A 26,452-nucleotide genomic window follows, 5' to 3' on the forward strand; every position below is an offset into this window, starting at 1 on the left:
ATTTAAGTGCAGGAGGTTTTACAGGTTCTGTTTGTCTCCATATGTCAAGTGTACAAGCATCAGCTAACATTTTGTATACTATCACTACCTAAGGTGTTACATTTTATGTTTAAATGTTTTAGGTATTTGCTCATTTTAATATAAAACTAATTGTCCATAAGTTATATCCATACACATGACCTTTACTGGATTAGTGACTTTTAAAAGGTTTTCATAAAATGAAATTATGTATTGACAGGAACACGGTACATAGAAATAGATTTTGTAGCTGTCTCTGTAGTTGTCTATGTGCAAACTATGTATTACTCATTCAAATGTCAAAAACACACAGCATGTGCCAGTGTAAATTTAACTTCTCACTGTGGTCTTCCATTTGCAAAACTGCCAATATGCTCAAGCTTTCTTAAACAACTATTTATCTTTTTTTTCTTACTTTTGAGCACGAATAAATACTGAATAAGACATGCAAGGTTCATAAGCTCTCCAAAGGTAACAGCTGAATTTTAGAAAATAGACTTCTGGCTTTTCAATATATAAATATATTGAATAAAATATATTTTTATAAAAATATATTTTAAATATAAATCAGTGTAGTCATATTTAGCGGTCACTCAGGTGGCAAAAATGTCACTTCTTCTGACAGTTTGTGCAAAGCATCATGGGCATGCGTGCCCAGTGGGTACCCTCCCCTGCTGTAGGGAGGATGTCAGGGCGGGATAGGTAACAGACCAAACAGCTAGTGGGATGTTTCAGTACGAACATTTCCCAGTGCTTTCTAAACAAGCATCCCCTCCCCACCAGACAAACCTGCACAAACACAAGCACACACACGCAGACACAAACACAAGCACATTCTACTAATTCAACTAATTCTGAAAGTCAAAAAAGATTTACATGTACCAACACTGCAAAAACATTTAATCATTTATAGTGGCAGGATTCAATGATTTTAAGTGCATCGGTTCAAATGCCTACTTGGCACAAGATCTGAGCCGTGTATTTTAGTCTCTGAAGCAACTGGAGCTTGTCACAGAACGACAGTCTCGATAAACAAACTTGCTTGCTCCTTAGCCACAGATATATGGAGTTTGGCAGAAATACCAGCTTAGTTCATTGCTTTTGAATAATAGATGTGTATGAACAAATATTACTGGAGTGACTGAACAAGCAAAGTTTCTCATTATAAATCTCTCCATTAACTTTAGAGCCACTGCGAAAGGAAAGATGGGTCATTCATACACACTCTATCTCTCTCTCTCAGGGCCAGAGACCTTCAACTCCAAGAATTTGGCTCTTCAAGCCCAGAAGAAGATCCTGAGCAAGATGGCCACAATGGCAGTAGCCAACCTTCTGACGGATGACACCAGCAGCGAGATCCTGGACGAGCTGTACAAGGCCAGCCGTGAGTACACCAAGAGCAAGAAGGAGGCACACAAGATCATCAAGGACGTCATCAAGATTGCGCTAAAGATTGGCATCCTCTACCGCAACCACCAGTTCAGCCCAGAGGAGCTCGACACAGTCGAGCGCTTCAAGAAGAAGATGAACCAGGCAGCCATGACGGTGGTCAGCTTCTACGAGGTGGAGTACACGTTTGACTGTGGCATCCTGTCTGAGCTGCTGTTGGAGTGTAGGGACCTTCTCCATGAGCTGGTGGAGCACCACCTGACCACGCGCTCACACGGCCGCATCGACCATGTCTTCAACCACTTTGCTGACGTGGAGTTTCTTACCGAGCTTTACGGTTCCAGCGAAGACTATAGACTTTACCTGAGGAAGATCTGCGATGGGATCAACAAATTTCTGGATGAGGGGGTGCTTTAGCCAGCTCCTCCTCCCCCTCCCTCACTTTCTCTCCATCCTCCTTACCTGCTTGCCATCTACACACTCCTTTTCTACCAAGTCACCATGGTAATGGACTCTGTATTACAAAGATTTTTTTTTCACTTCTTTCCCCAGTGTGAGACAGAATATCACAATGCCTTGATGTGGTTGTTTCCAAACCTCTGTATGCGTGTGCCTATGTGTAAAATCGTAGGGGCTTCTGTGTTCATCATGTGCCCTGTACGATGTTTCCTGCCAGTCCTTCAACAGGAGCACAGCAATGCAAAACTGGCTACAGTGGCGTTTGGTGTGTGCATTTGTGTTATTGCTTGTGTGCACGCAAACAGGTGTGAGCACTGAAAAAAATTAAACATTTGATTTGAAAAGCCCATCCTGCACTACTGTTCCACACACTTTGAGAGCTCACAGCCAATATGACGAACACCTTGGCTGAACAAAGCGCAAACCAAAAATAAATAACAAAAGCAACAATAATCAGGGTTCCAGACAGGTGTGAAGTATATTTTGGGAGCATTAGTGTTCTACTGCTGGACATGTAACTCTAACACACACACATAGCCCTTTTTACTGGGGAATTCACAAATACTGCTCCACACAAACACGCTCACCTGGAGCATGTGTGGATGTCAAGTGTGTGTGTGTGTGAGCATCAAACGTCTTTAGAACCTCCTGACCAGGGTCTACCTGTAAGCTGCTCTCTAATTAAACATTCCGTTTGAACTCACATTAGTGTCTTTTAGTTGTTAAGACATTGTTTTGATTATACTAGTTAGCCAGTTAGGTCACTGCCTGTGACCTACAGAGCTAGCTCCGTTATGGGCAAAATGATTAGCAAGTGACGTTACAAACTGGTCTCTGCCCAGAGCTAGCTGCAATGTCCCAGTTAGGTTTCCTAGGTAACACTGCTGTCTCATTAACAAAACAGCTATGCTGGGAAGATCCAGCAAGTCCAACATTGTCCAGCAAACAAAAACCACTCTAGTGCTCCCAGCTGTCTCTCTGGAGTGCTGGAAAAAAGAAGACTGCCCTCTGCTTTTGGCTTTAGGAGATCCTAGTCAACCTTCATGTGCCTAGGTTCATGTGTACCCAATGGGTCCTGATAAGTATTACCACATTAGAAACGTTCTTCCACTGTTCCATTTGATACCCACAATCACTGATAGAGCTGTTTCACTGTAAAACTTAACACTGTTAAGTTTCATTAAAAGCCTTGTTTAAAAAGACATGCATTCCTTCTCAAATTGTGTGTCCTGAATTTAGACCAAATTACTAATGTTGAGTCAGGACAGTTCAAAGTTCAAATGGGTGTTTTTACAAGTGTTTTGAGCTAGATAGCTCTGGTTTAATGATGTATGTTTCTTGTCAAAGAGCAAAAAGAGGAACAGTTTTAAACACACACACACACACACACACACACACACACATACACATACACATACACATACACACACACACACATACATACACACACACACACACACACACACACACACACACACACACACACACACACACACACACACACACACACACACACACACACACACACACACAGGATAAGAGCACAGACAAAATAAGACAAATATCTGATTTGAAGTGACCAAAGTAATCTTGATCTAATCTAGACTCAGGTGAATGTGAAGTCTGGAATTCTTCTGGTGTAGAGTGACATTTTACAGAATTTGCTTATGAGAGAAAGTTTAAAGCATCTCAAGCTATTGCATCACAGTGCCCAACTACTTGTGCCATAGACCTGGACTGATGTATAAACCCCTATACCAAATCTAGAATGCTCTAGTTAAGCTAACTGAATACTGCATGTTCCAAAAACTGAATGCTCAAACTTGGTGGGCCCTAGCAAGGCTTAAGATTCTAGATTTAAAGTAAACAGAGTGCTTGAATTGGCGGCTGTGGAAGAAATACTACTGCAGCTGTGGGCAGTTCAGCATAACTCTGTTCAAAAGTTTTCCTGTTTAACATCATGTCTATAATTTGCATAGGCTAGAAGAGGATGTTTGAATACATATTAATAGTATGGGCAAACACATGCCAGAGCAGGGTGCGGTAGGAGAGGGGAGACAGCGAGAAAGGGCCGATATGGATCTCATTGAATTCCTCTTGTAATGTTTAGTAGTGTTCGTAACTCCTCCCAGTCCCTGTCAACCACCAACTAACACTACATATCTCATACAGACACACAGAGAACCACCACATTGATGTGAGTCAAAAGAGACAACATATCCGCCTATCAGAATTATACACCACACACCAACATTAGAAAAATCACAAACACAGAAATGACTAACTCCAAACCACCTGTCAGCATGAGACACACCTATATGGTCAGAGATTTTGTCCCAGGTCTTGTTTCTGTGGCTGTGGATGAAGGATAAACCCAGTCCTGGTTCCTCTCAAGATTTCTTCCTCATGCTCTTAGGGAGTTTTTCCTTGCCACTGTCGCCCTTGGCTTGCTCACTGGGGGCTTGGACTCGGACACTTGTAAAGCTGCTTTGTGACAAAACTGTTGTAAAAAGCACTATATAAATACATTTTGATTGATTGATAATTCAAGGGAATATTGGGTCCTGTAATCTATTACCATATATGGCAGTGTTTATGTGGTTTTGTTGTTGTTGGCCCACCTCCATCCCCCATCTTTGGAGGACAACTTTGTTTTTATGTACAGATCAAATTATAACAATTCTGTATAATATAGTGCAATAGTGATAACAATAATTGGGGTTAGGTGGACCATGATATAGAAAAGAGGGGAAAAGAAAAGAGGGGGAGAGAAAATAAATAGGGAAAAGACAGAATGGCAGGGGAAAAAAAACACAACCAGCTCAAATGCCCACTGCAAAGAAGAGCAGAAAGTGTACCCAAGACATATAGCACAAATGACTGTGATGTATGTGTATGTGTAAGTGTGTGTTTATGTGCAACATAAAAGTGCAACATAGGATAAATGTACGGAATGTACTTACCAGCAAGGGTAGAAAGCTGCGACAACATTCCCCAAGAGGCCAGAGGTAGGCAGAGAAAGACCCGGAAATCCCACCCGCCCACGACCCCTCCAGGTGCAGTGGAGTCCCAGTGACTCCCACATGCCCGTCCCAGCGGGAGGGAGAGGGAGACCCCGGACAGCGCCCCCCCAACCAAGGAGTGCAGGTCCAGGGGAACCAGAGGAAACAGAGCCCCCCCCCCAGGATGCCCGCCCCACCATGGGCCAGCAGCAAGGCCCCAGCGCCACTCGCCCCCGAGAGCCACTCACAACCTGGCAGGGCCCCCCTCCCACCGAGGAGCCCCGAGCCACCCCGGACCACAACCGCCCAGGGGAGCGGGCCAACTGCCACGCCGGAGCACCAAGCCGGGCACCGAAACCCCAAGGCGCCCCCCTGAAGGCACCCCTTCTGTAGGGGAGCAGTAACCACAGGGGAGCAGCCGGGAGAGGACCGGGCACGACTAGCCCCCAACCCAGAACCGGCTGTCCTCACACATACATTCAACCACATATATACATTCACCCCCATATATACACCCCTACATGCAAACACACAACCCCTTATATACACCTTTATCATGTATACACCTACACACATCCATATACGCATACATACACAGCCACACACACACCCAAACTCACCCTCATATATAGACCCTCACACATATACACATACACACATGTACATCCATCCCTACATACATTCCCACACACATTCACCCACACCCATATACACTCTTATGGACATATATACACCCCCCAATGAGGCACCATGCTTCATTGCCCCCATGCTCGAGGCAGGGAGAGGTCGGCCCGGGGAGACCGGCGGGACTCCCCACTCCGCCACCGCATCCAAGCCCAGACCCCCACCACAGAGAGCAGCCGGTCTGGACTTCCACATTCACCTAACACATATTCACATATTTTTGGTGTTAGTATCTGTGTTTGTGTGTATTGCAGGTATTACTAGGGCTGTGACGATAACCTCATTATCGCAACACTGCGGTTATGTAATGCCTACCGCGGTGTTGTGCTCATTATCGCCATTTATTTATTTATTTATCTATAAAATGAATCGTTTCCATTGTGAAAAAACATTGAAAAAACATTTCCATTGCGATTGCTATGTACACGAGAGGAACCGTCCATTAAATAAATGGGGGTTGGGGAATGGGGGGTGTGCGCTGGATTTTTTTGTGCGATTACCGTAATTTCCGGACTATAAGCCACTACTTTTTTCCCCACGATTTTAACCATGCGGTTTATAATGGGATGCAGCTTTTCAGTAGATGTTTCTTCACCCGTCAGAGGGCGGAGCAGAAAGTTAATCAGGTGGTAGGACAAAGATGTAAATAAAAGAAGAAAGTGCTCAATTTCATTTAGCACATCCAAGTAACAGGCACCACGGAGATTTTTTTTCAAACAAACATGTGTTGAGCACACGCATAAAGACGCTACAGATGATATTCGAGAGTTACATTGATTATAACTTAGTTCATTGACATATACTGCTGTAATACTGCAAAGTCGTGGTCAGAGGTGAACTTCGGCATAGCCAGTGTGTATTTTATTTAAAATAATTAACACTTTTAATTGTGTTAATTAACACAATTAACACGTAGGTAATGTGCCGTTTGCTGTGATGGATAATTAAAGTCTAGTTCTTATTTATGCATAGAAACGTAAATCGACAATATAATCAGTAGCGTCTTTATGCGGATCCATACCAAAAAATCCATACCGTCACAGCCCTAGGTACAAAACACTCAAAAGTGAGAAACAGTCTGCATGCTTTTTTTTATTGAAGTAGAGGGGTGTCATTTTTACAACAAAATATATTCATTATCTGCAGACTCTTTCAAATGTGTATGAAATTATTTGCATAAATTTTAGGAAAGCCCACTAATATATGCAATCTTTAAAATATTTTTCAAATAAATGTTAACCATGGGGTAAAGCCTATCAAGTTCCTTAAACTACCACTTCATGATTCTCACCAAATGTCCCATATCTTTAGTGTCTGTATGTGAGGTCAGATCTGAAACCTCCTGCGTTTAGTCTCCACCTTCCTGTCTACTTTTGTCCAGTGATGGTGCGTGCGATCAGCTCCTTCATCACCTCATTGGAGCCACCATAGATGGGCTGCACGCGTGCGTCCACAAATGCCCTGTGCAGGAGAAACATTAATTTTCAGCTGGACGCATTTGTGCAAACCACGGCAGGGCCCGGGTGGTTCACACAGGCACAATCCTTTGCTTGTGAAAGCAGTGACAGCTGACAGTCAGGCACTGCAAGGACTGGAAACATTAGATCATTAAATGAGTTCTGAACTTGAGCAGAGATTCAATTTCTCAGCCATTGTAAGTAAACCCGGAGTGGGAGGAAAAATAAAGGTTGCATGTAGGTATGCAAGTAAGCAAAGAGGTGCACCATGCAAGCCTACACTAGTAGAAAACTCATCAGCACTTAGCCTGGCTTGGCGAATGCTGCCCCCTGTTGGCAGTGCATGCACACTGAGAAGGTAAACGCATGTGCTTGGAGGTGAATGCCTAAGGAAATTTAGGAAAGTGAAGATCGAGGGACAATGACAGATTTCAAGGCTGTAATCTCTGAATTCATGAAAGCTAGAATGTAAATAATCAAAGTATGTGACTCACTTGGCGATTGGGTATTCCCACATGTAGCCCCACCCTCCATGCAGCTGTAGGCACTGTGTGGCCACCTTGTTCTGCAGCTCTGAGGCCCTGAAGAGAGGAGAGGTAAGGAGAGAGGAAGAGAAGTAAGCAGAGGTAAGAGAAGGCCCAGGCAGAAGGTTGTACAGACAAATGATTAATGCTAAATCAGAAAATGTCTATTTTTGTAGTGCATAAATGTCTATTGCAAACTATATATTTTCGCTTGAAGCTTGTGTAAAGTAAATGTAAAAACTTGTAAAAGTCAACGTTTTTAGCACATCAAAATTTATGATTTGTATGTATTTTTGTATTGCAATGGAGGAAAAAGTATAAAATAATAAAGCCTATTACCTCAAGGAATCAGTCACCTCCGAAAAGCCTTTGCAAAAAAATTGTTATAAGAGGTCAAGCTAAAAAATTATTACAACTGAAGTGTCAAAACATATATTTAGTATATTTAGAAACAAAAAGAAATGCAAAAAAAAGCAACCTGCTATAGGAGCTATAAAAGAGTTAAAGTAAAATACACATGTAAAGATTAAATACTAAACAAAATTTAAAAATGAAAATAAATGAAAGGGCAATGTGCCACACAGCTACAGTGTAGAGGAAACCAAGTGAGAGGCTCTGAAGCAGGAAGCTCACCAATACTTCGCCATGGATGCCGTGCTGGAGTCCAGTTTCCCCATGCTGTGCAGCTGGAGACAGTTATCAACGAAGGATCGACCAACACAAATCTCCGTCTTCAGCTCAGCCAGTCTGTGTTGAACTGTCTGCACAAAGAAGAAGAGGGAGAGAGAGGGAAGGGAGAGGGAGAGAGTTCAAACTACACATGTTCATACTGAACTGAAAATACATTAGTATAATTTCACATAAGGTTTTAAAATAATGGCAAAAAAAATGGACACGATTGGCCTGCACTCATACCAGCTACACAGCAGAGTGCTGTAAATATTCAGGGTGATCCAGTGTGGTTGTCCCTCCCAGAGTGGACTGTGTCTCTTTAATTATGCCAGCCTAGCTCAAGCTCCTTATACAGCCTTTCTGACTGCAGTTTTATTAGGGTTCTGAGGTTAGATTCAGAACCTTCTCACCTGCAGGTCAGCAATGGTTTTGCCGAATGCCTTCCTCTGCAGTACATAGTTCCGTGTCTCATCGAACATAAACTCAGAGCTGGCCAGGGCCATGACAGCAATAATCAACCGCTCCTAATGAGAGAGAGAGGGAGAGGCAGGAATGAGGGTAACAGGAACAAGTTGACAGATGGGGAGTAGTTGTAGGAGGGGTAAATATAGGGAAAGAGAAGGCAACAGAAACTGACTGGTTTCTCCACCTGTGGTAACTCTGCTTTCTACCTGAGGAAGCTCCTTCATGAGACAGTAGAAGCCTTTGTTAAGATCCCCCAGTACAGCCTCAGCCGGCAGGCGCACGTCCTCAAAAAACAGCTCTGCTGTGTCCTGTGGATTAACACAAGAGAGGCAAATCAGCTTACAAACACACACGGGAAGACCAGCCTACGAAAGCACACACGAGGAGACCAGCCTACAAAAGCACAACCGGGAAGACCAGCCTACAAAAGCACATACGGGGAGACCAGCCTACAATCACAGTGGAAAAACAGCCTACAAGCCTGCAATTAATGCCAAGTGGCTGCTCAGTTAACAGAACATATTCAATCATGTGATCTGTTTGAGGTCTTCCAATCAGGTTTTAGGAGGAATCACAGCACTGAAACTGCTCTTGTTAGGGTTGTCAATGACTTGCTGATGTCAGCTGACCAAGGACTGCTGAATCTTCTTGTACTGTTGGACCTTACTGCAGCCTTTGATACGGTGTCTCATAGCCTTTTACTAACTCGGCTCAATAACATGGTTGGTGTAACTGGTACTGCATTAGCTTGGTTTCAATCCTATCTTTCTGGTAGGCAGCAGTTTGTTTCAATGGGAAGTTTTCGATCTGACACATGCTCCTTGTCACATGGTGTCCCCCAGGGCTCTGTTCTCGGGCCCCTGCTCTTTATTTTGTATATCCTTCCTCTTGGTGACATCATGGGCTGCAGTTTCACTGTTTTGCTGATGATGTCCAGATATATATTTGTTCAAAACCAACCCACAGCTTGCCACCTGGTGCCTTGCTGAAATGCTTAACTGATGTGAGGGCTTGGATGATTGAGAACTTCCTGAGCTTAAATAATAACAAATCTGAAGCCATCATAATTGCTTCTCCTGCTACTGTCAGGAGGCTTAGTAATGCTACTGTCTGTATCCCTGGTTTTGTTGTGTCTACCTCAACACTAGTGAGAAATCTGAGTAATCTTTGATTCTACATTATCGTTTGACTCACATATCAACAACACATGTAGGACAGCTTTCTACCATCTCAAAAATATCTCTAGGATTCGCCCTCTCCTCTCTCTCACTGCCGCCGAGACTATAGTCCATGCATTTGTTACTTCCAGACTTGACTACTGCAATGCTCTCTTGTGTGGCCTCCATGCTCAGGCTTTGAGCAGGTTGCAATATGTGCAGAATTCTGCTGCTACGGTACTGACCCATACAAGATCTTGGGAGCATATTACTCCAGTTACCTTGGTGTAAAATGGACACAGCGAGAAAAAAAAGACAGATTTAAAGTGTGCAGAAACAGTCTAAATAGTCGTTTGAACTAACCTTGTGAAAACCAGGACATTAAATTATAATTTTTTTGCCAGGACCGAATATTAAAAAGAAGGAAAACCGGGACAAACCGGGACAGCCCGGGAAAACCGGGACAGCAACGTGAAAACCGGGACAGTCCCAAGAAAACCGGGACAGGTGGCAACCCTAGGTACACTACAGGTAAGAATACAACCAATCACACCACCAAAGATGTTCAAAAGTTGTGAAATGCAAAAGTCACAACTCTTTTGGCTAGAGTCCATGTCAAGTCTCAAGTCAAAAACCTAGAAAAGCTAAGGGAAAGGAGATGGAAAATAACAATGTACATTTTTACATACATACAAAGTCCAAAAATCAGTACTAGTGCATGTTTAGACTGGGTGTTCAAATACGTTGCTACTGTGCCGTATGCATAACTGTGCCAGGTGTGTGTGTGTGTGTGTGTGTGTGTGTGTGTGTGTGTGTGTGTATACCTGAGCTTTAAGGCCGATCTTGTCGAGCTTACGTCCCTTGTGGAAGCCCTTGGTGCCGTTCTCCACCAGGAACAGACTGAGACCATGTGCTGCAGATTTAGCTTCACGGTTCGTTACAGCCACCACCACCACCAGGTCACTCATCCAGCCATTGCTGATAAACACCTGAGAGAGACACAGGCCTATTAGAGTAATTTAGAAAGAGTGAGAGCTAGAGGTAGAAAGTCAGAAAGAGCTAGAGCTACAGAGAAAAAGAGAGAGTGAAAAGAGTGAAAAATAGAGTGAGACCTACAGAGAGAGAGAGTGAGCAAAGGAGGGAGCTTTACATCATTTGTACATTTTACAGAACAACATATATTACATAGCAGGAATATATAAATATAAGTAGGAGTTGTCAAACATTTTTCATTATATACATGCAGAACCTTATTTCCATTCAGAATCCAGTCACTGCCGTCCTTCCGAGCATAAGTCTTGACTCCCTGAAGATCACTTAAAGGCACAAAAGCAATAAATTACTACTGGTACCAAACACATGTGGATGGCAGTACTACAGTACACTTTCCAGCTATCACGTCTGTCATATTAAAAATAAAATCAAAGCAGCATTATAATAACAGCCATGGAGCCCTCATACTCAACTCCGGCTGTTGAATCCAAACCTGGTGTGGGTTTTTGTAATTATTGAACAATTACTTCACTGCATCAGCAAACCTGACTCATATATAAAGACATGTAGGCAAATCTGCAGGAACCAGAATTTGAGGAGCAGGGATTGAATATTAGGCTTGTAGAGTGAATTATTTCAGTTTCCATGTCCTCCTGGAACAAAGGGAGTGGTTTTTCTGACACCTGCTGACTGGGTGGAGGCTCACCTGCCTGCGCCTGGCTCTGTCATGGCAATAGCACCGATGCATTTGCCAGCAGCCATCTGGGAGATGTAGCGCTTCACCTGCTCCGGGGTGCCGTAGTGGGAGATGTAGGGCATTACAATCTCAGAGTGCAGACAGAACCCAGGGCCAGAGCAGTTAGAGTACATTCTAGAATGACACACACACACACACACACACACACACACACACACACACACACACACACACACACACACACACACACACACACACACACACACACACACGCACACCAGTGCTTTTATATACAGAGAGTGATGTGCAATAAGTACAATATTACAATACAATACAAAGTGGAGAGCTAACGCAATAATAAACTACTAGTGTAAGGTAAGATAAATTCCACTGATGATCATAATAAAGTTGATTACACAGATGCCTTGATCAATAACACATAACTAGAAGAGCATTTGGCAGATGTGTCCATAGAGGGAAAGAGTTTGTCAAACACCTGCACAGGATTCCTTCCCAAAGGACACGTTTAACAATATAAATTCAAACGGGTTCACCTTCCCCTGGGGTTTTATAGTAGATCTTATCCTCAAGCTTGCAGCAAATAACTGCAGATAAACCAACAAGCCTGCTGCTATATCAGTTTCATTATTCTGATGTTCTTAAAATGCAATAGGGGTGCAATAAATCATTCATTTTCCAAATAACAAGCAGTGATGCTGTGGAAGATTTGAAATTATTGGACAAAGCAACATGGCTGCATTTGTAAGATTAACATCATTGCAAATTTGTAAGATTAAGATCATTGCAAATAGTCCATGTATGGAACATTCTATAGCATATACTCACTTACATGTACACTGCATTCTAGAATCCTTATAATAATAATAATCATTAATCATATAAGAGATATTCTTGTATAAATAACCTGTAAAAAAAACTGCAACACAGTTTGTGTTACCATCCTCGGTCCCAGGTGTTTGGACACGATCCAGGAAGGGCTGATGTGACTGATGTGATATGATTTTCAATCCAACCAAACAGGAGAACAACTGATATGACTGATCAAATATCTAAGTCCTGAAATCAACTGGAATCCATTGTGATCCTTTTAATTTGGAAAAACACCCATCCACACCAGCCCTTTAAGGATGGAGCTCTCCACCCTGATCCAACACAACACATCAAGCTGAACTTGGTGGTAGACAAGATCCATCAGTGATGTGATGTGTGTGAAAATATGATATGATATTTATGATAAACTGATTGTGGGGATTATATCAAGACCTACACCCATGCCAGTACAATGTCAGTGTAAGAAAACTGACAGTAATGAATGTGTGAGAATAGGTGTTTGAGACTGCCAATTTGCACAGGCCAACTGCACGTTACAGTCTATAATTGTATCTGGGAGACAGCTATACCAAATGGCCATTGACCAGAGAGTTTGGTCATGAGGTAAGTGTCACCAATAAACTGACTCATGTGTGTGAACTAAGCAAAAACACACAGGTATCAACACACAGGTAAAATACAGGTGTCAACATGATGGTGAAAGAGAGACAAAAAGAAACACCCACAGACAGCCGAGAGACTTCTAAGAGATAGATGAAAGTACCAACTAAGACACACGCAAGGTGTGGAGACAGGCAAGACGAGATAGATTTGATAGAGAGACCAGTGAACTGCAGAGACAGAGGGACAGCCAACTACTCACTGCTCCTCCCACACGATGGCAGCAGAGAGCAGATCTCCTCCAACTCCCCCATGCTCAGCAGGAGTATAGACACCCAGTAGCCCCTGTGAGCCCGCCTTCTCCCACACTTCTCGGCTTACCTCGCCTGCTTTCTCCCACCTACACACAATTAAAAAATTACAAATAGCTGCTGATATATGACAGATGTACTAGGTTTGTTTGAACAGTTCATTCCTACATGCGGTACATGCGGTTCATAATACTCAATTGAATAAACTTACAAGGTAAGAAAATCTGGGTAAGCCTATGAGCAAGGTCAAAGCGGAATGAGAAACCCATCATACTTACTCAGCATGGTAGGGCACCACTTCCTCGTTAAAGAATCGTCTTACATTCTGTCTGAAAAGGTCGTGCTCCTCAGAGAAAATACGTCGTGTTCCAATGTCCATCAATGATTTGGCCATGGAGGTCTCCGGACGAAAGGCTGAAGCCTCGCCCTGAGACTGTGTGTGCTGCGTTCTGGGAAATGGAGTCAAAGAGAATACCGTGATTAATACAGAGGTATACTGCTCTTCGCAAAAAAGTGTTACATACAATACATATTTAAATGCATATGCTGGAATGACATTTAACTCCAGAGTACAGGTTTAGGAAAGTGCTCAGCCTGCTTTATGTCCTGAGAGATAGGTATGAGAATTACACCAAATTACAAAATTTCTTGACACCTGCTATTGAGATAAAGGTTTAATAGGGTTAACTTACCTAACATTACTAAGTCAGACTTTGTAATCATTTATTTGCTTTCACAAATTGTTCCTTGTAGAACATAGCAACAGAAAATAGGACACATGACTTGTTATTCAGTTACATCGTAATATATGACTGCAGCTGTAGGGTGGATTTTTGCACAACCTGGACCATCTCACCCCCGCACACAGTCTCGCAGTGGAAGGGTTGCCTATTACCGCTAGGAATGCAAGGACATGGACAAAGGGAACTGAACAGGCTGTGCAGGATGTCTTGAAGCAGGCAGACTGGGACACACTCTATGAGTCACATGGGGAGGTCCATGATGAACCAAGCCACTGTCTCCCAGACTACACTAACTTTTGAGTGAAGAAAGTAGATTCTCCTTTGCAACAGTTGTTCTGCTTCCTTGTTCTGCAGAACACGATGGACCTGATGGACCCACTGAAAAAGAATCAAAGGGTCTTCAAGCAAGAGGAAAGGTGGGTATAGGGACAAGCTGGGGTAGAGACTGCAACAAAAACGATGTGGAGGAGTTCTAGAGGGGAATAAATTTACAGACGGGAACCTAGCTCCCCTTTCACGCTGACGCATTTGACATGAGCAAGCTGAGCAAGCCAATTTGAGAGCCACGTAGGACTCAAAACGTGGGACTCTGTTTAAATCGCTTTGTATTCAGCTACACAGATAACACTGTCTGCTTGCTAATAGCTGATGGTGAAGCCTGACAGAATGATATGCCAGAATGCTGGAGTGCTACACCAGCCATCTCTGTGTGCTCCTACAGTACCTGTTTGCCTTTCCCTGAGACTACAGGAAGGTTTTAAATGAAAGAACATACTACTTTAACGGTTGAGCAGAACGTAATGCATTGAAATCTAGTGCATACTACTTAAGTATGCCATTTCGGATTGAGCCAGTATCCTCTTCCTTTCATTGCAGCAAGATTGTTCTATGTATTGCTGGTGGTGCTGCCACCTGCTGGTTTGACATGGTGCCTATATTTGATTTAAGAATAGAAACATATAGGTCTTAAACCTTCACTTATTTATTTATCCTAAATGGGTCTCAAGGCTGGGACTCACACAGCTTCCACAGGATGCTGCAGGTATTGCGTATGACCAACATGTGAGTGGAACACAGGCCCCTTGGGAATGTATCTATACAGCAGACTAGACAGACAGTGATACACTGCAGTAAAGGCCAGTGCTGGCTTCCCTTTCTAGACGCTCAGGTGCTTAAGCGTGAGCACCAAACTTCTGGGGTGATTTGTCTAGAGTGGCTCTACAATGCTATGATATGGGTCATTGATACTGGTTTTCCTGAGATTTTTTATTAGTTTACAGTGGCCAGAATTATGTACTATGCTGTGATCTTGATCAGATCGGATCGGATTTACTGTGGTAATTTTATTAATTAAGTGGTCTGCCAAAAAAAAAAACCCTTGTAATTATCTGTTGATCCTAGCTCAAAATCATTTTAGAAGTATGTAGTTCGGACCAATTCATGTCGACTCCGTGAATGTCATGAATTAAGAGGGGTGCATTTATCTGCAGGTGGTCTCCCAAAAAGGCATGGGATGCGTGAGACTTGAGAGCCCTGGACAAGGACAGCATTCACATACAACACAGTATGTGTGGGACATTACTCCATCAATGCCTTAAATGCAGCTGTTGTTGATGCTGGTTATCAAGCAAACCTACATTCTTTACTAAATTCTTTAGTGTCACCGCTTTGCAAAATCAGTTTAAAATCATTTTGGTAGTCACAGCGCTTAAAGTATCGTTTTTATGCACGTAGTAAAAGTAACGTAACATTGTGCACAACGTAAACTATGATTGCACCGGAAAATTTCGCTCTTTTTCTGTAACTCAGCGATTTCTATCACCGTTAACTGAAATGTCCTTTTCTCTTGTTATTTTTAGCGATATAGAAGCGGGTTGTATCTGTTTTAGAAAGAACTCAGGGTTCATACACTTTTTTGACAATCAATTTCCATGACTTTTCCATGACTTTTCCATGACTTTGAGGCAAATTTTAATGACTATACATTCTCTAAACATATGTGTAGACATGAAAAATAAGAAATAATCCAGGCCAAAATTCCACAGTATATCATACATTAATGACAAGCCACGTGGTTTAATTGAAAAAATAAACATTTACCGTATTTTCAATATCAATATAAACCGGAGTTACGACCTACTTTTTTTTTTATTTCGCGCGTGCACGGAGGAGCAGTGGCAGCACAGTGGAGTGTTGTGTACGATAAGCTGAGGCAGCACAGGCTCCACTGCAGCCCATCTCGGCAACACGATAGCTCTTTCTCGCGTTGTACGCACGAGGACGTCGTTAGTTTTTTTTCTATACTGTGTTTACGATCAAAACGTATCTAAATCTTTTCAGTCTCTAACCCCATCGTTAACCGTGCACATTTTGCACGCCCCGTGTCCTTGTCTTTCACAAGCCATAGCTTGTATTTGTCCAACTGAAGCAGTCATTGTTTAATCGGCATTTACCAGCATTACGCTGATTTACATCAAAGTACAATCTACAGCTCCGCTTGGAGTCCGACGCTAACGCAGTGAACTAATGTGTGAAGTTACGTTAGCGGTCCGCACAATGAAAAAAAATGGCTATATTATATTTATTAATTTTTTCTTCCGGTTATCAGAACAACATACATTTATTGTGTCAAGCAAATTTCCATGACTTTTCCAAAACATTTGAGTATTTTTTATTTTTCCAAAACTTATCCAGGCCTGGAAATTGCTATTTTCAAATTCCATAACTTTTCCAGGTTTTTCATGACCGTACGAACCCTGAGAACTGCACGCGTTCCTGAGAAGGGTACGCATCTCACGGTGGGGTGCTGAATTCGGTGCAACACAGAGGTTATACACTGGAACATGACATTGTGCAATTACTGCGGACGTTCGGGACGCGGAGAAGCCACATGTATCACAGGGGTCGGCAACCTAGTGTACGTGTCTTTTCAAACGCTTCAGAAAATAGCTTTTGAGAATATCTTAACGTTACCTTCTGCATGAAGCAGCTGCCGTACGGTTTCCCAGCAGAAATATATGTGTTCGGGACATAATATTTTTCACTAGTTTGGATGTAAACATGATGTACACGGTGACTTGCAACAGGACACTTCAAAATATTTTGTTTTTTTCACATAAAAATACCGAAGACCCGGAACACGTCAGCGCTCTATAGAGACGGGTTGTGTGTCAAAATAAGAGCTCCACCTTTGACTCGCTTGATCGTTCATGTAATCATTAATTTAACGCAATTTAAACGCAAAAAGCATTAGTCACACATGAAACCCGCAAAATATTGCTTTTAAACAAATTGACTCAGCATATCATGAGCATCTGGACAGTCATTAACAGACATTAACTCATACCTGTCAAGTTTTGTATTAAAAAATACGGGACATTTTGAGAAGGGTAATGCTGCAGGCCGGAGCCCCGGTGGGCGTGGGTAAAGGGCGGAGCATGTGTCAATCATTTTCGAATGCAGCCAATCAGATAATAGACTTTTGTTGTCAATCAATTTTTATTAAGCCAATTATCAGCCAGAGTTAGCTGTCAATCATTTTTTACTGCAGCCAATCATCTTAACAGATCTGCCAAAAGAAGGCGGAACCTGCACGGAGAATCTCTTTAAAGAGAAGTATATGCCGCTCTTACACAAGTAGCTGAATAAAAACATTAGAAGAGTCATGACTTTAGACATTTTTAAATCAAAGTTTAAAATACTTCTCACTTATTTTTCTGGAACGGCACTTTAATGTTTTTTTCCTTTATTGCACGTATTGCATCATTTGTACATCATATATATACGTGACGAGTGTAAATTGTTAGCGGAGGGGAGGTGTAAATGGACACAAATTAAGTATTATATCGCGATCGATCGCCAAGTATAAGCGCCTCCGCCGAGCAGAGCGTTGAGGAGCGATTTCGATTGGAGGATCGTGCTCTATTTTTTATTATTAATTTTTTGCTGATGCTGGTCCAGCGTGTCGCGTGCCACTGATTATGCCTCGGCGTGCCAACGGTGGCCGGCGAGCCATAGGTTGCCGACCCCTGCTGTAGAGCCTTTGAATATTAAAACCATTGTCGAAATTAAGCTCAGCAAGTAAAGTAAAAGAAGGACGCGATCACACAGTCTCAGTGAAAATGTAGGAGTTAATGAATAAAGTGCACCAACGCAAAACCCGTGACATAATCCAAATAAAGTTTGAAGACTAGTATTGTTTTGATATAATCAAATGACGATGGAGTGTTGGAGTTATCGGACAGAGTTGATCAAATCAGAGTTAATCCAACTCAATGACTCCCGCAAAGATGTAATTAAACTCTGCCCACGAATTTCTCTTGGCGAAAGATGTACACGGTGAGCATACGATATCTAGGTAGCCCTCCATAATTATGACGATTAAAAGCAATGCCTGATTATATAAAAAAATACTGGTCTTCAAACTTTATTGGGATTATGTCACGGGTTTTGCGTTGGTGCACTTTATTCATTAACTCCTACATTTTCAATGAGACTGTGTGATCGCGTCCTTTTACTTGCGCTCCATTGCTGGTCACATCTGAACTTAATTTCTACAATGGTTTTAATATTCAAAGGCTCTACAGCAGGGGTCGGCAACCTATGGCACGCGGGCCACCGTTGGCACGCCGAGGCATAATCAGTGACACGCGACACGCTGGACCAGCATCAGTAAAAAAATTAATAATAAAAAATAGAGCACGATCCTCCAATCAAAATCGCTCCTCAACGCTCAGCTCGGCAGAGGCGTTTATACTTGGCGATCGATCGCGATATAATACTTAATTTGTGTCCATTTACACCCCCCCTCCGCTAACAATTTACACTCGTCACGTATATATATGATGTACAAATGATGCAATACGTGCAATAAAGGAAAAAAACATTAAAGTGCCGTTCCAGAAAAATAAGTGAGAAGTATTTTAAACTTGGATTTAAAAATGTCTAAAGTCATAGCTCTTCTAATGTTTTTATTCAGCTACTTTTGTGTAAGAGCGGCATATACTTCTGTTTAAAGAGATTCTCCGTGCAGTTTCCGCCTTCTTTTGGCAGATCTGTTAAGATGATTGGCTGCAGTAAAAAATGATTGACAGCTAACTCTGGCTGATAATTGGCTTAATAAAAATTGATTGACAACAAAAGTCTATTATCTGATTGGCTGCATTCGAAAATGATTGACACATGCTCCGCCCTTTACCCACGCCCACCGGGGCTCCGGCCTGCAGCATTACATATATGGACATTTCCCGTATATGACGTCATCGCCTAATTTGCATAATCAGTTATTTGCATATAGCTGCAATCGAGGCTGTAGGAGAAACGAAAACATCTTTGGAGTGGCAAAAAGTGAAGAAAAAACACCCCAAATATGTTTTGAACTACAAATGAATTTAAAAAATTAATTTTCTAGTGGTATTTCTAGCTACAAATGGGGACATCTCGCGTTTGTGCTTGGCAGATTGTTTGTGCTGACGGACATCGTTCCTTCCCCCATGAGAGGCACTAAAATCACAGCTACATATCTTACAGAATGAGTAGCTATGCCCCTTCATGCTCCACTTTAGGAAAGTAAATTCCCTGTCCCATTCGTCAAGGTACTTACACGTATGCTTAGCTTTTTTGGCAGGACTGCCTTCTCTCGTTAAATCCATCTCTGATTTGTTGTTCCAGGTTTGCTCCCACTGTCGACACTAAACCCGCGAGTTTGATTTTTTTATTTTTTTAATTATTTTTTTTAAGCATTCATGTGTCGCTCCAAACAGAATTCTGTCACTAGCCTCGCGAGAACTGTCATCTGCAATAGTCTGGGTGGCAGTTCTCGCGAGGCTAGTGACAGAATTCTGTTTGGAGCAGCACATGAATGCTTTAAAAAAATAAAAATTGAAAACTGAAAATACGGGACAAATACGGGAAAATAAAAATACGGGACGACGCCGGGACAGAGCGGTAAAATACGGGACTGTCCCGGCCAAAACGGGACACTTGACAGGTATGCATTAACTTTTGATATGAATTTCGTACTATCATAATGTAACCTGGGCAGATTGAAAATAAATATATTTCAAACCCAATTTGGTGGAGAAATTTTTACTTTGTGGGTCTGGGTAACAATATATTACCCTAAGCTCAGAATTAGATTTCTGGCCAAGAACGTGCTCCAAATACACATTAAAGCCCCCCGCACACAGCGAGCAACTAGCTGAGCAAACGCGTGCCCGTTTGCTCAGCTAGTTGCTCGCCATGTGCGGACGCTTGAGACAAGATTCTCTGCCTCTTATGCCTGTGAGACATTTATCTAGTGTTTGATATTTTCTGGCACGCGTGCCCGAAATCTCACCGTGTGCGCTCGCCTGAGCAATATGGCTCAACATTACGTCACCAGCCAATTGGAAGCTCGCTTGGAGTCACATGACACTTCGCCGTTAACGGCCACCACTAATCAAAAGTAAAGAAGTTCAGAACAAAAAAGTAAAAGAACAAATAATAAATAACAACCATGAAATGTATGATAGTTAATATGGCTTATTACATCGAATTTGGCGATAGAACAAGAAAATAATAATTTAATCAATTCGGTGTTGTGAAACATGGGTTTATGAAACACATAGCAGCATTTGATTGAGACACCATATCCTGACGACACCGAATTAGGGTTGCCTCTTAGGTCTGACAAAAAACTGTGACACAGGGTGGGGGGTGTAAAATGACACATACTGACACAGGGTGGGGGGTGTAAAATGGACACAGCGAGAAAAGACAGATTTAAAGTGTGCAGAAACAGTCTAAATAGTCGTTTGAAGTAACCTAGTGAAAACCGGGACATTCAATGAATTTTTTTTTGCCGGGACAGGTGGCAACCCTACACCGAATTGATAAAATTATTATTATTTTATTCTATCGCCAAATTCGATGTAATAAGTCATGTTAACTATCTTATGTCTCATGGTTGTTGTCTCATGTTATATCTCATTTATTATCTGTTCAACTTCTTTCTTTACTTTTGATTAGTGGTGGGCCATTAACGGCGTTAACGCGGATAACGCCGTTAACGGCCCACCACTACTTTGATGTATATTTGATATATATATATTTTTGCATGTAGCTGTATTCTATACAGTTAACTACTTACCAGGGGCTATGCTCTTCTTCAACTCGACTTGGATTTAACAAAAAACAAAAAAACAACATAGAGATTGTATAAATGTATTTATTAGAAAAAAAGTAATAGAGAAAAAATTTATTTTACAGTTGAATGGGTAAAGAACAAGTTACGGCAGCTCCGCAACTTGTTCTTCTTTTGGTCTACGCTACCGTTAGTACCACGTGACACTGAAGTGTCATGTCAAGAGCTTCCAATTGGCTGGTGACACAAAGTTGCTGAGCCTAATTGCTCAGCCGAGCGCACACGGTGAGATTTCGGGCACGCGTGCCAGAAAATATCAAACACGTTAAATGTCTCACAGGCACAAGAGGCAGAGAATCTTGTCTCAAGCGTCTGCACATGGCGAGCAACTAGCTGAGCAGCTAGTTGCTCACTGTGTGCAGGGGGTTAAAGATCACAGTTAATTAAATCTTTAATGAATATGCATCTTGTTGCAACAAACAATTATTAAAATAAGGGTAAGGCACTAGCTTAAACAAAAAAATGTATACATTAATAAAATATATATTTTTTAGGTTTTTCTTTCTTTCATTTGTCTCTGGCATCAAACTTAGCTGCATTTAAATCAACTTACCTGAAACTAAGGAATTATTCACAAACAAAGTTTTGGTCTCACTGACATTACAGAAAACACATGAATGCATGCAATGGCTAATGAAACAAATCGCCATTGCTAATGTTAACTTTTGCAGCTATCAAGATGAGTAAGTACTAAGTTATCACTCTGTTTACACTAGTTTTAGCAGGTAACTAGCAATTTAGCTCAGGGGAACCTCAGTCATGGCCTCAGGTCTGGGAATCGAACCCACGACCCTCCGGTCACAAGACCAGTTCCCTAACTACTAGGCCATGACTGCCCTGTCTTCATCATTGTCACACTCAGCCACAAGATGCTTCCAGTGCTCGTGCATCGCGGTTGTGCTGCCATGGAAGGCCAGTTCTGCCTTGCAGATATTGCACTGCACGCATTTCGGAACCCAACTACGGAACTCAAAAGTGTGGGATTTTAAGAACAGTGTGGGATCACGTTTGAGTTCTGTAGCCAGGTAGCCTTGATACCAGAGCCTGTCTGTATAACATCCTGGGATGTCGTCTACTGCCTACACCGGTTTCCACTACTGCGCATGTGTGTCAAGGACAAAAAGGCAGACGCAGCAGTGGAGACTGCCACAGCAGTTTGGAGAGAAAAAAGACAAAAAACAAACAAACAAAACCTGACGCATCGACTATTAAATTAGTCGTCGACAATTTTTATAGTCGACATAATCGTGACTAGTCGACTAATCATGGCAGCCCTACTCATAGCAGCTAGCAGCTTAGCTGGAAAAAGTTTTTGATAATTTGCAAGTATACCAGAACATATGCAAAGCTGAAAACAATACGCAACCCTATGATAAATACCTAAATACAAGTCATAGAAAATATGTTGTTGTCACGTCCAACCCCTCCCTCCTCCCTGGTCCCGCCTAGCTTACCCATTCCCATGGTTTCTCCCTCTGTCTGCCACACCCGTCCTCATTGTTCCCACCTGCTTCTCGTTTCACCGTCATGTTGTCTGTGTATTTAAATCCTTCCGTTCTACACTCCTGTGTCGGTCATTGTTTATAAGATCAGATAAGATAAGATAGCCTTTTATTATCCCACATGGGGAAATTGTGGTGTTACAGCAGCTTAGAAAACATACAAAAAAGAGGTAGAAAAATTACTTCGCAAGTTTGAACATATATTAAAGGTAAAGAAAAATATGTAAAGAAAAAAAAATTATGAAAATATGTAAAACAGTCATTTATACATGACTGGTATCCTAACTTCTGTTCTTGTTTTTAGTTACGTTTCTAGTTATCATTGGTAGTGTATGTATTGTGTATGTTGTTTTCCCTGTCATTCATGATTGTCTGTTGTTTACTCCCTGGTTATCCGTTTAGGGTTAGTCATTCATGGTTTGGTGTTTGTACCCGCTGACCCTTTAGTTGTTGCTCCCTTGGTGTTATGTTTCTACCAGTAATGTTTACATGGCTTTATGGATTAGCATGTTCTCGTGTGTATTATCGTTTCCTAGTCATCTTACTTACCCGTTTGTCTGTATCTTCCCCTCTGTGTTTAGCTTAGTCCTGTTCTGCCTTTTGTTTAGTGGTTTAGTGCAAACTAGGCAATGAAATCTTTCCATTTAGCAATGGTACAAATTGTTTGATTAATTCAGTCCAAAGATACAGGTTGTATGTACAAAGTGGTCAAAAAGGTTCCGTTTATCTAAAATGTTTGGGTTTCGAACGGGAAATCATTATATTTATATCCAAGAGACCTAATGTATTTGGGTCCATATAAAATGTGGGTAGCCTCGTTTTAGCTTTGGCTAACACTAGGAAACATACTCATGGAAACACACTTGGCAAATACTAGTCCCCCTCCAATTAATTATAATGCTTGTAGCCTAATACCTTAAGCCTAGCCTAATAACAGATACATTAGATGATTTATTTCTTAAATGCAGTTTATTGTATACAGGGTAATACAGCTGATAAATGTGTAGCCTATATGCCTCTTTAATAAGAATAGTAATAATATTCTACATTTTGACACATAGCTGCCACAGTGAAGAACCCAGCCCTACCAGCTCCAGCGGAAGCAGAGGCCGAAAAATGCCTTAAAGACTGCCTCCGCCTGGCACCAGCAAGACGCTAATCTTTAATTTGTTAATTACACGTTTGTTGCATTCTTTATTCTATTGTTGATTTTCTGTTAAATAAACATGTGAAAGGAAAATCCCTTTCACTTAATTGTTTTGGGGTAATAATATTAATATTAATAATAATATTAATTAATGACAAAATAATATAGCATAATTTTTCCAGTGTAGATTTCTGTTTGAGTCTTTAGGCTTCTTAATGCCTCATATGATCTCGTTGCTTATGTATTTCATAGTGTTACGGTGGGTCAGCCCAGACGCCACCAGAGGGCGCGTGCACACACACCTCCTACCACACACACGCCCACTGTAGCGCTGCGCACGCCCTCTCACTCCCGGTCACTCCCTCACTCCCAATCGCCCGAGTACTGACACCTGTCGTTAATCAGACTCGGGCTCTTTATATTCTCACAGGTCGCGCTGTCCAGTGCTGCGCATTCTACCTGCACCCCTCGCCTCGCTTCGTGGGAGAGACTGCCGCACCACTGTTCCTGCCCGACGTCGTCTACAGCCTTACCTAACTTCAGTTATACTGTTGTTTCTATACTGCCAAGTGGCCTGAGTTTTTTGGTTTCATTATGGAGAATAAACCTTTCGATACTCAGCCTCTGCCTCCTGCTGCCTCCATCCCCGCGTCACACATAGGAGGAAGAACAATATAAAATCTAGCTTTAAATGTAATTTTAATTTAAGAAGGTTTGATTCTAAATGCCACGTTCAGGTGCTGCATTTTAGCTATACTGAACGTCATTTTGGCATCCATTAAAATACGTACTGCAGATGAATAAACGTGTTAATCGTGCGCATGTTTTTATTAAACTTGTCAAGATTTATTAATTCGTTCACACGATTAACAATTCGTTCTCACGTTTTCATTCATTCCTCTGCAAACACTTCTGGCCTAAGCGCATACAATACAGATACAAGGAGAGAGGCAGTAACAGTTCCCTGAAACTGTATATACTTTGATTGTTTAGATTTATGCCACAATGAATGGAGATACGCTTATTAGGTCTTATTTTGATTTGCTTATGCATGAGGACATTGGTGTTGACACATATGTTTATTTAAGTGACAAAGTGAAGTCCGGCGTGAAAGTGCAAGCACACTAAACATGTAGCTCACTCAAGCACGAACTTTAGACAAAGACGAGCACGAGACATTGTGTGAACGCACATTAAATAGGTGAATAATACATTCCCCCGTGATGACGAGACAAGGCACAGGTGAGACTAGGGCTGCAAATCTTTGGGAATCCCACAATTCGATTCAGAATCGATTCTTGGGATCACAATTAGATTTTTTTCCCGATTATTTCAAATCCCAATGATTCAATTCAAAAACGATTATTTTCCAATTCAAAAACGATTCTCAATTCAAAACGAGCTACTCCGGTCTGCTGACAGGAAAGCAGAGTACATTTACAAAGATATTATAATTGTAAAGGTTTTATCAACATATGGCAATAATGTAAACACACAAAGGTAAATCCAAGACAACATGTCTGAGGCTGACACTCAGAACACTACATTAAACTAATAAAACTGTAGTAAAATAAATAAAATAAAACTGTAGTAAAAAACAGAACTGTCCACTACTCAAAAATGTAATTATACAAAAATACTGCTCTTTCTGTAAAAAAAACAAATTGCTTCATACAATAATTAGGCTTAAGCCCTATCCGGACGGGATTAGTTTCTCAGGGGGTCCTGGGGTAATTTTCTCTTTTACGGGGGGTCCTCTGTGATTTTAATCCCGTCCGGAACGAGCATGTCCGTGTTTTTCTCAGACGTCCTCAGAGAAAATTACAGGCGGAATTACCTACTGTTTTTCGCTGTACTCCGTGGTCGTCTGGTAATTTTAGTCCCGTCCGGATCCACATGTCTGAGTTTATACATGCAGACATCACCTCGCGTTTAATAAAACAGCTATATGTCCACTGCCACGCACCGTAGTTACACGTTGGGCGCGCGTTTTCACGGAGATCCACGTAAAGACAGCGGTGAGCGAAAATGGATTTACTGGATTTTTTAATGGATTTATTTTATTTTATTTAACGGATTTATTTAGCTATTTACATTCATTAGCGATTTTTTATAATGTGTTTTCTGTATTGGTTTAACAAAATAGCTTAACTTAAACGGAGATCTTAAATGCTGAACTGAACAGTAGTAAAGTTAAAAGTTAAAAAGGAATCATCAGAGTTGGCAGTGTGACATTATTAAACATGCTATCACGTGACAAGGCGATGTCATGTGACCGAGAAAGCCAAAAACTCACGGGTCCTCCTGTTTTTTCAATTGCTGTCCGGATGCAAGAGTTTTATCACTGAGTACAAGGGTGAAATATTTTTCACAGACGTCCCCCTGAAAAACTAATCCCGTCCGGATAGGGCTTAGGCTAGCTGCCTATTTCTGAGAACATGCCACTGCCAGAAACAAAATTACTCTTTTTTCCTTAACAAATCACAAAAATTAAAAAAATATAAAAGTGCTTCCAAAAATAAGTGCAGTTACATTAATAAATTGGGTAGGTTTACGTTAGCTACCAGAACTTCCACTTCACAGATGAAAAAAATATA

The 26,452-nt window shown here is 41.6% G+C and overlaps 2 protein-coding genes and 1 long non-coding RNA gene across 5 annotated transcripts in view; 2 read left to right on the forward strand and 1 right to left on the reverse strand.

The window, feature by feature from the left end:
• Positions 1-3,142, forward strand: part of tnfaip8l3 (tumor necrosis factor, alpha-induced protein 8-like 3) — a 40,115-nt gene extending 36,973 nt beyond the window's left edge. Inside the window, exon 2 of one of the 2 annotated variants that reach the window (XM_076993706.1) lies at positions 1,262-3,136. In XM_076993706.1, the coding sequence (XP_076849821.1) occupies positions 1,262-1,824 (563 nt within the window). In that variant the 3' untranslated portion in view covers positions 1,825-3,136. Of the gene's footprint in view, positions 1-1,261 lie in introns of both variants that reach the window. The other variant, XM_076993707.1, reaches the window with a different exon arrangement.
• A 3,487-nt stretch (positions 3,143-6,629) lies between these two features.
• acadl (acyl-CoA dehydrogenase long chain) lies at positions 6,630-17,155 on the reverse strand. Of its 2 annotated transcripts, none has more exons than XM_076993709.1 (11): positions 16,997-17,155; positions 13,559-13,729; positions 13,232-13,369; positions 11,527-11,691; positions 11,077-11,143; positions 10,652-10,816; positions 8,877-8,978; positions 8,616-8,729; positions 8,167-8,294; positions 7,504-7,590; positions 6,630-7,013 (listed from the first exon to the last, which is right to left on the reverse strand). In XM_076993709.1, exons 1-11 carry the CDS (start codon positions 17,083-17,085, stop codon positions 6,920-6,922), a joined length of 1,320 nt encoding a protein of 439 aa, XP_076849824.1. In that variant the 5' UTR covers positions 17,086-17,155; the 3' UTR covers positions 6,630-6,919. The 2 variants fall into 2 exon arrangements, with proteins under 2 accessions (XP_076849824.1, XP_076849825.1); XM_076993710.1 differs by lacking the exon at positions 6,630-7,013 and adding an exon at positions 7,873-7,900.
• LOC143498544 (uncharacterized) lies at positions 13,926-24,475 on the forward strand. Its single transcript, XR_013125963.1, has 3 exons — positions 13,926-14,439; positions 15,514-15,587; positions 24,286-24,475. It is a non-coding gene; the product is annotated as an uncharacterized LOC143498544 (long non-coding RNA).
• Positions 24,476-26,452: the final 1,977 nt, after the last annotated feature.

The sequence above is a fragment of the Brachyhypopomus gauderio genome, chromosome 2, assembly GCF_052324685.1.
Source record: "Brachyhypopomus gauderio isolate BG-103 chromosome 2, BGAUD_0.2, whole genome shotgun sequence".
Taxonomy (NCBI): domain Eukaryota; kingdom Metazoa; phylum Chordata; class Actinopteri; order Gymnotiformes; family Hypopomidae; genus Brachyhypopomus; species Brachyhypopomus gauderio.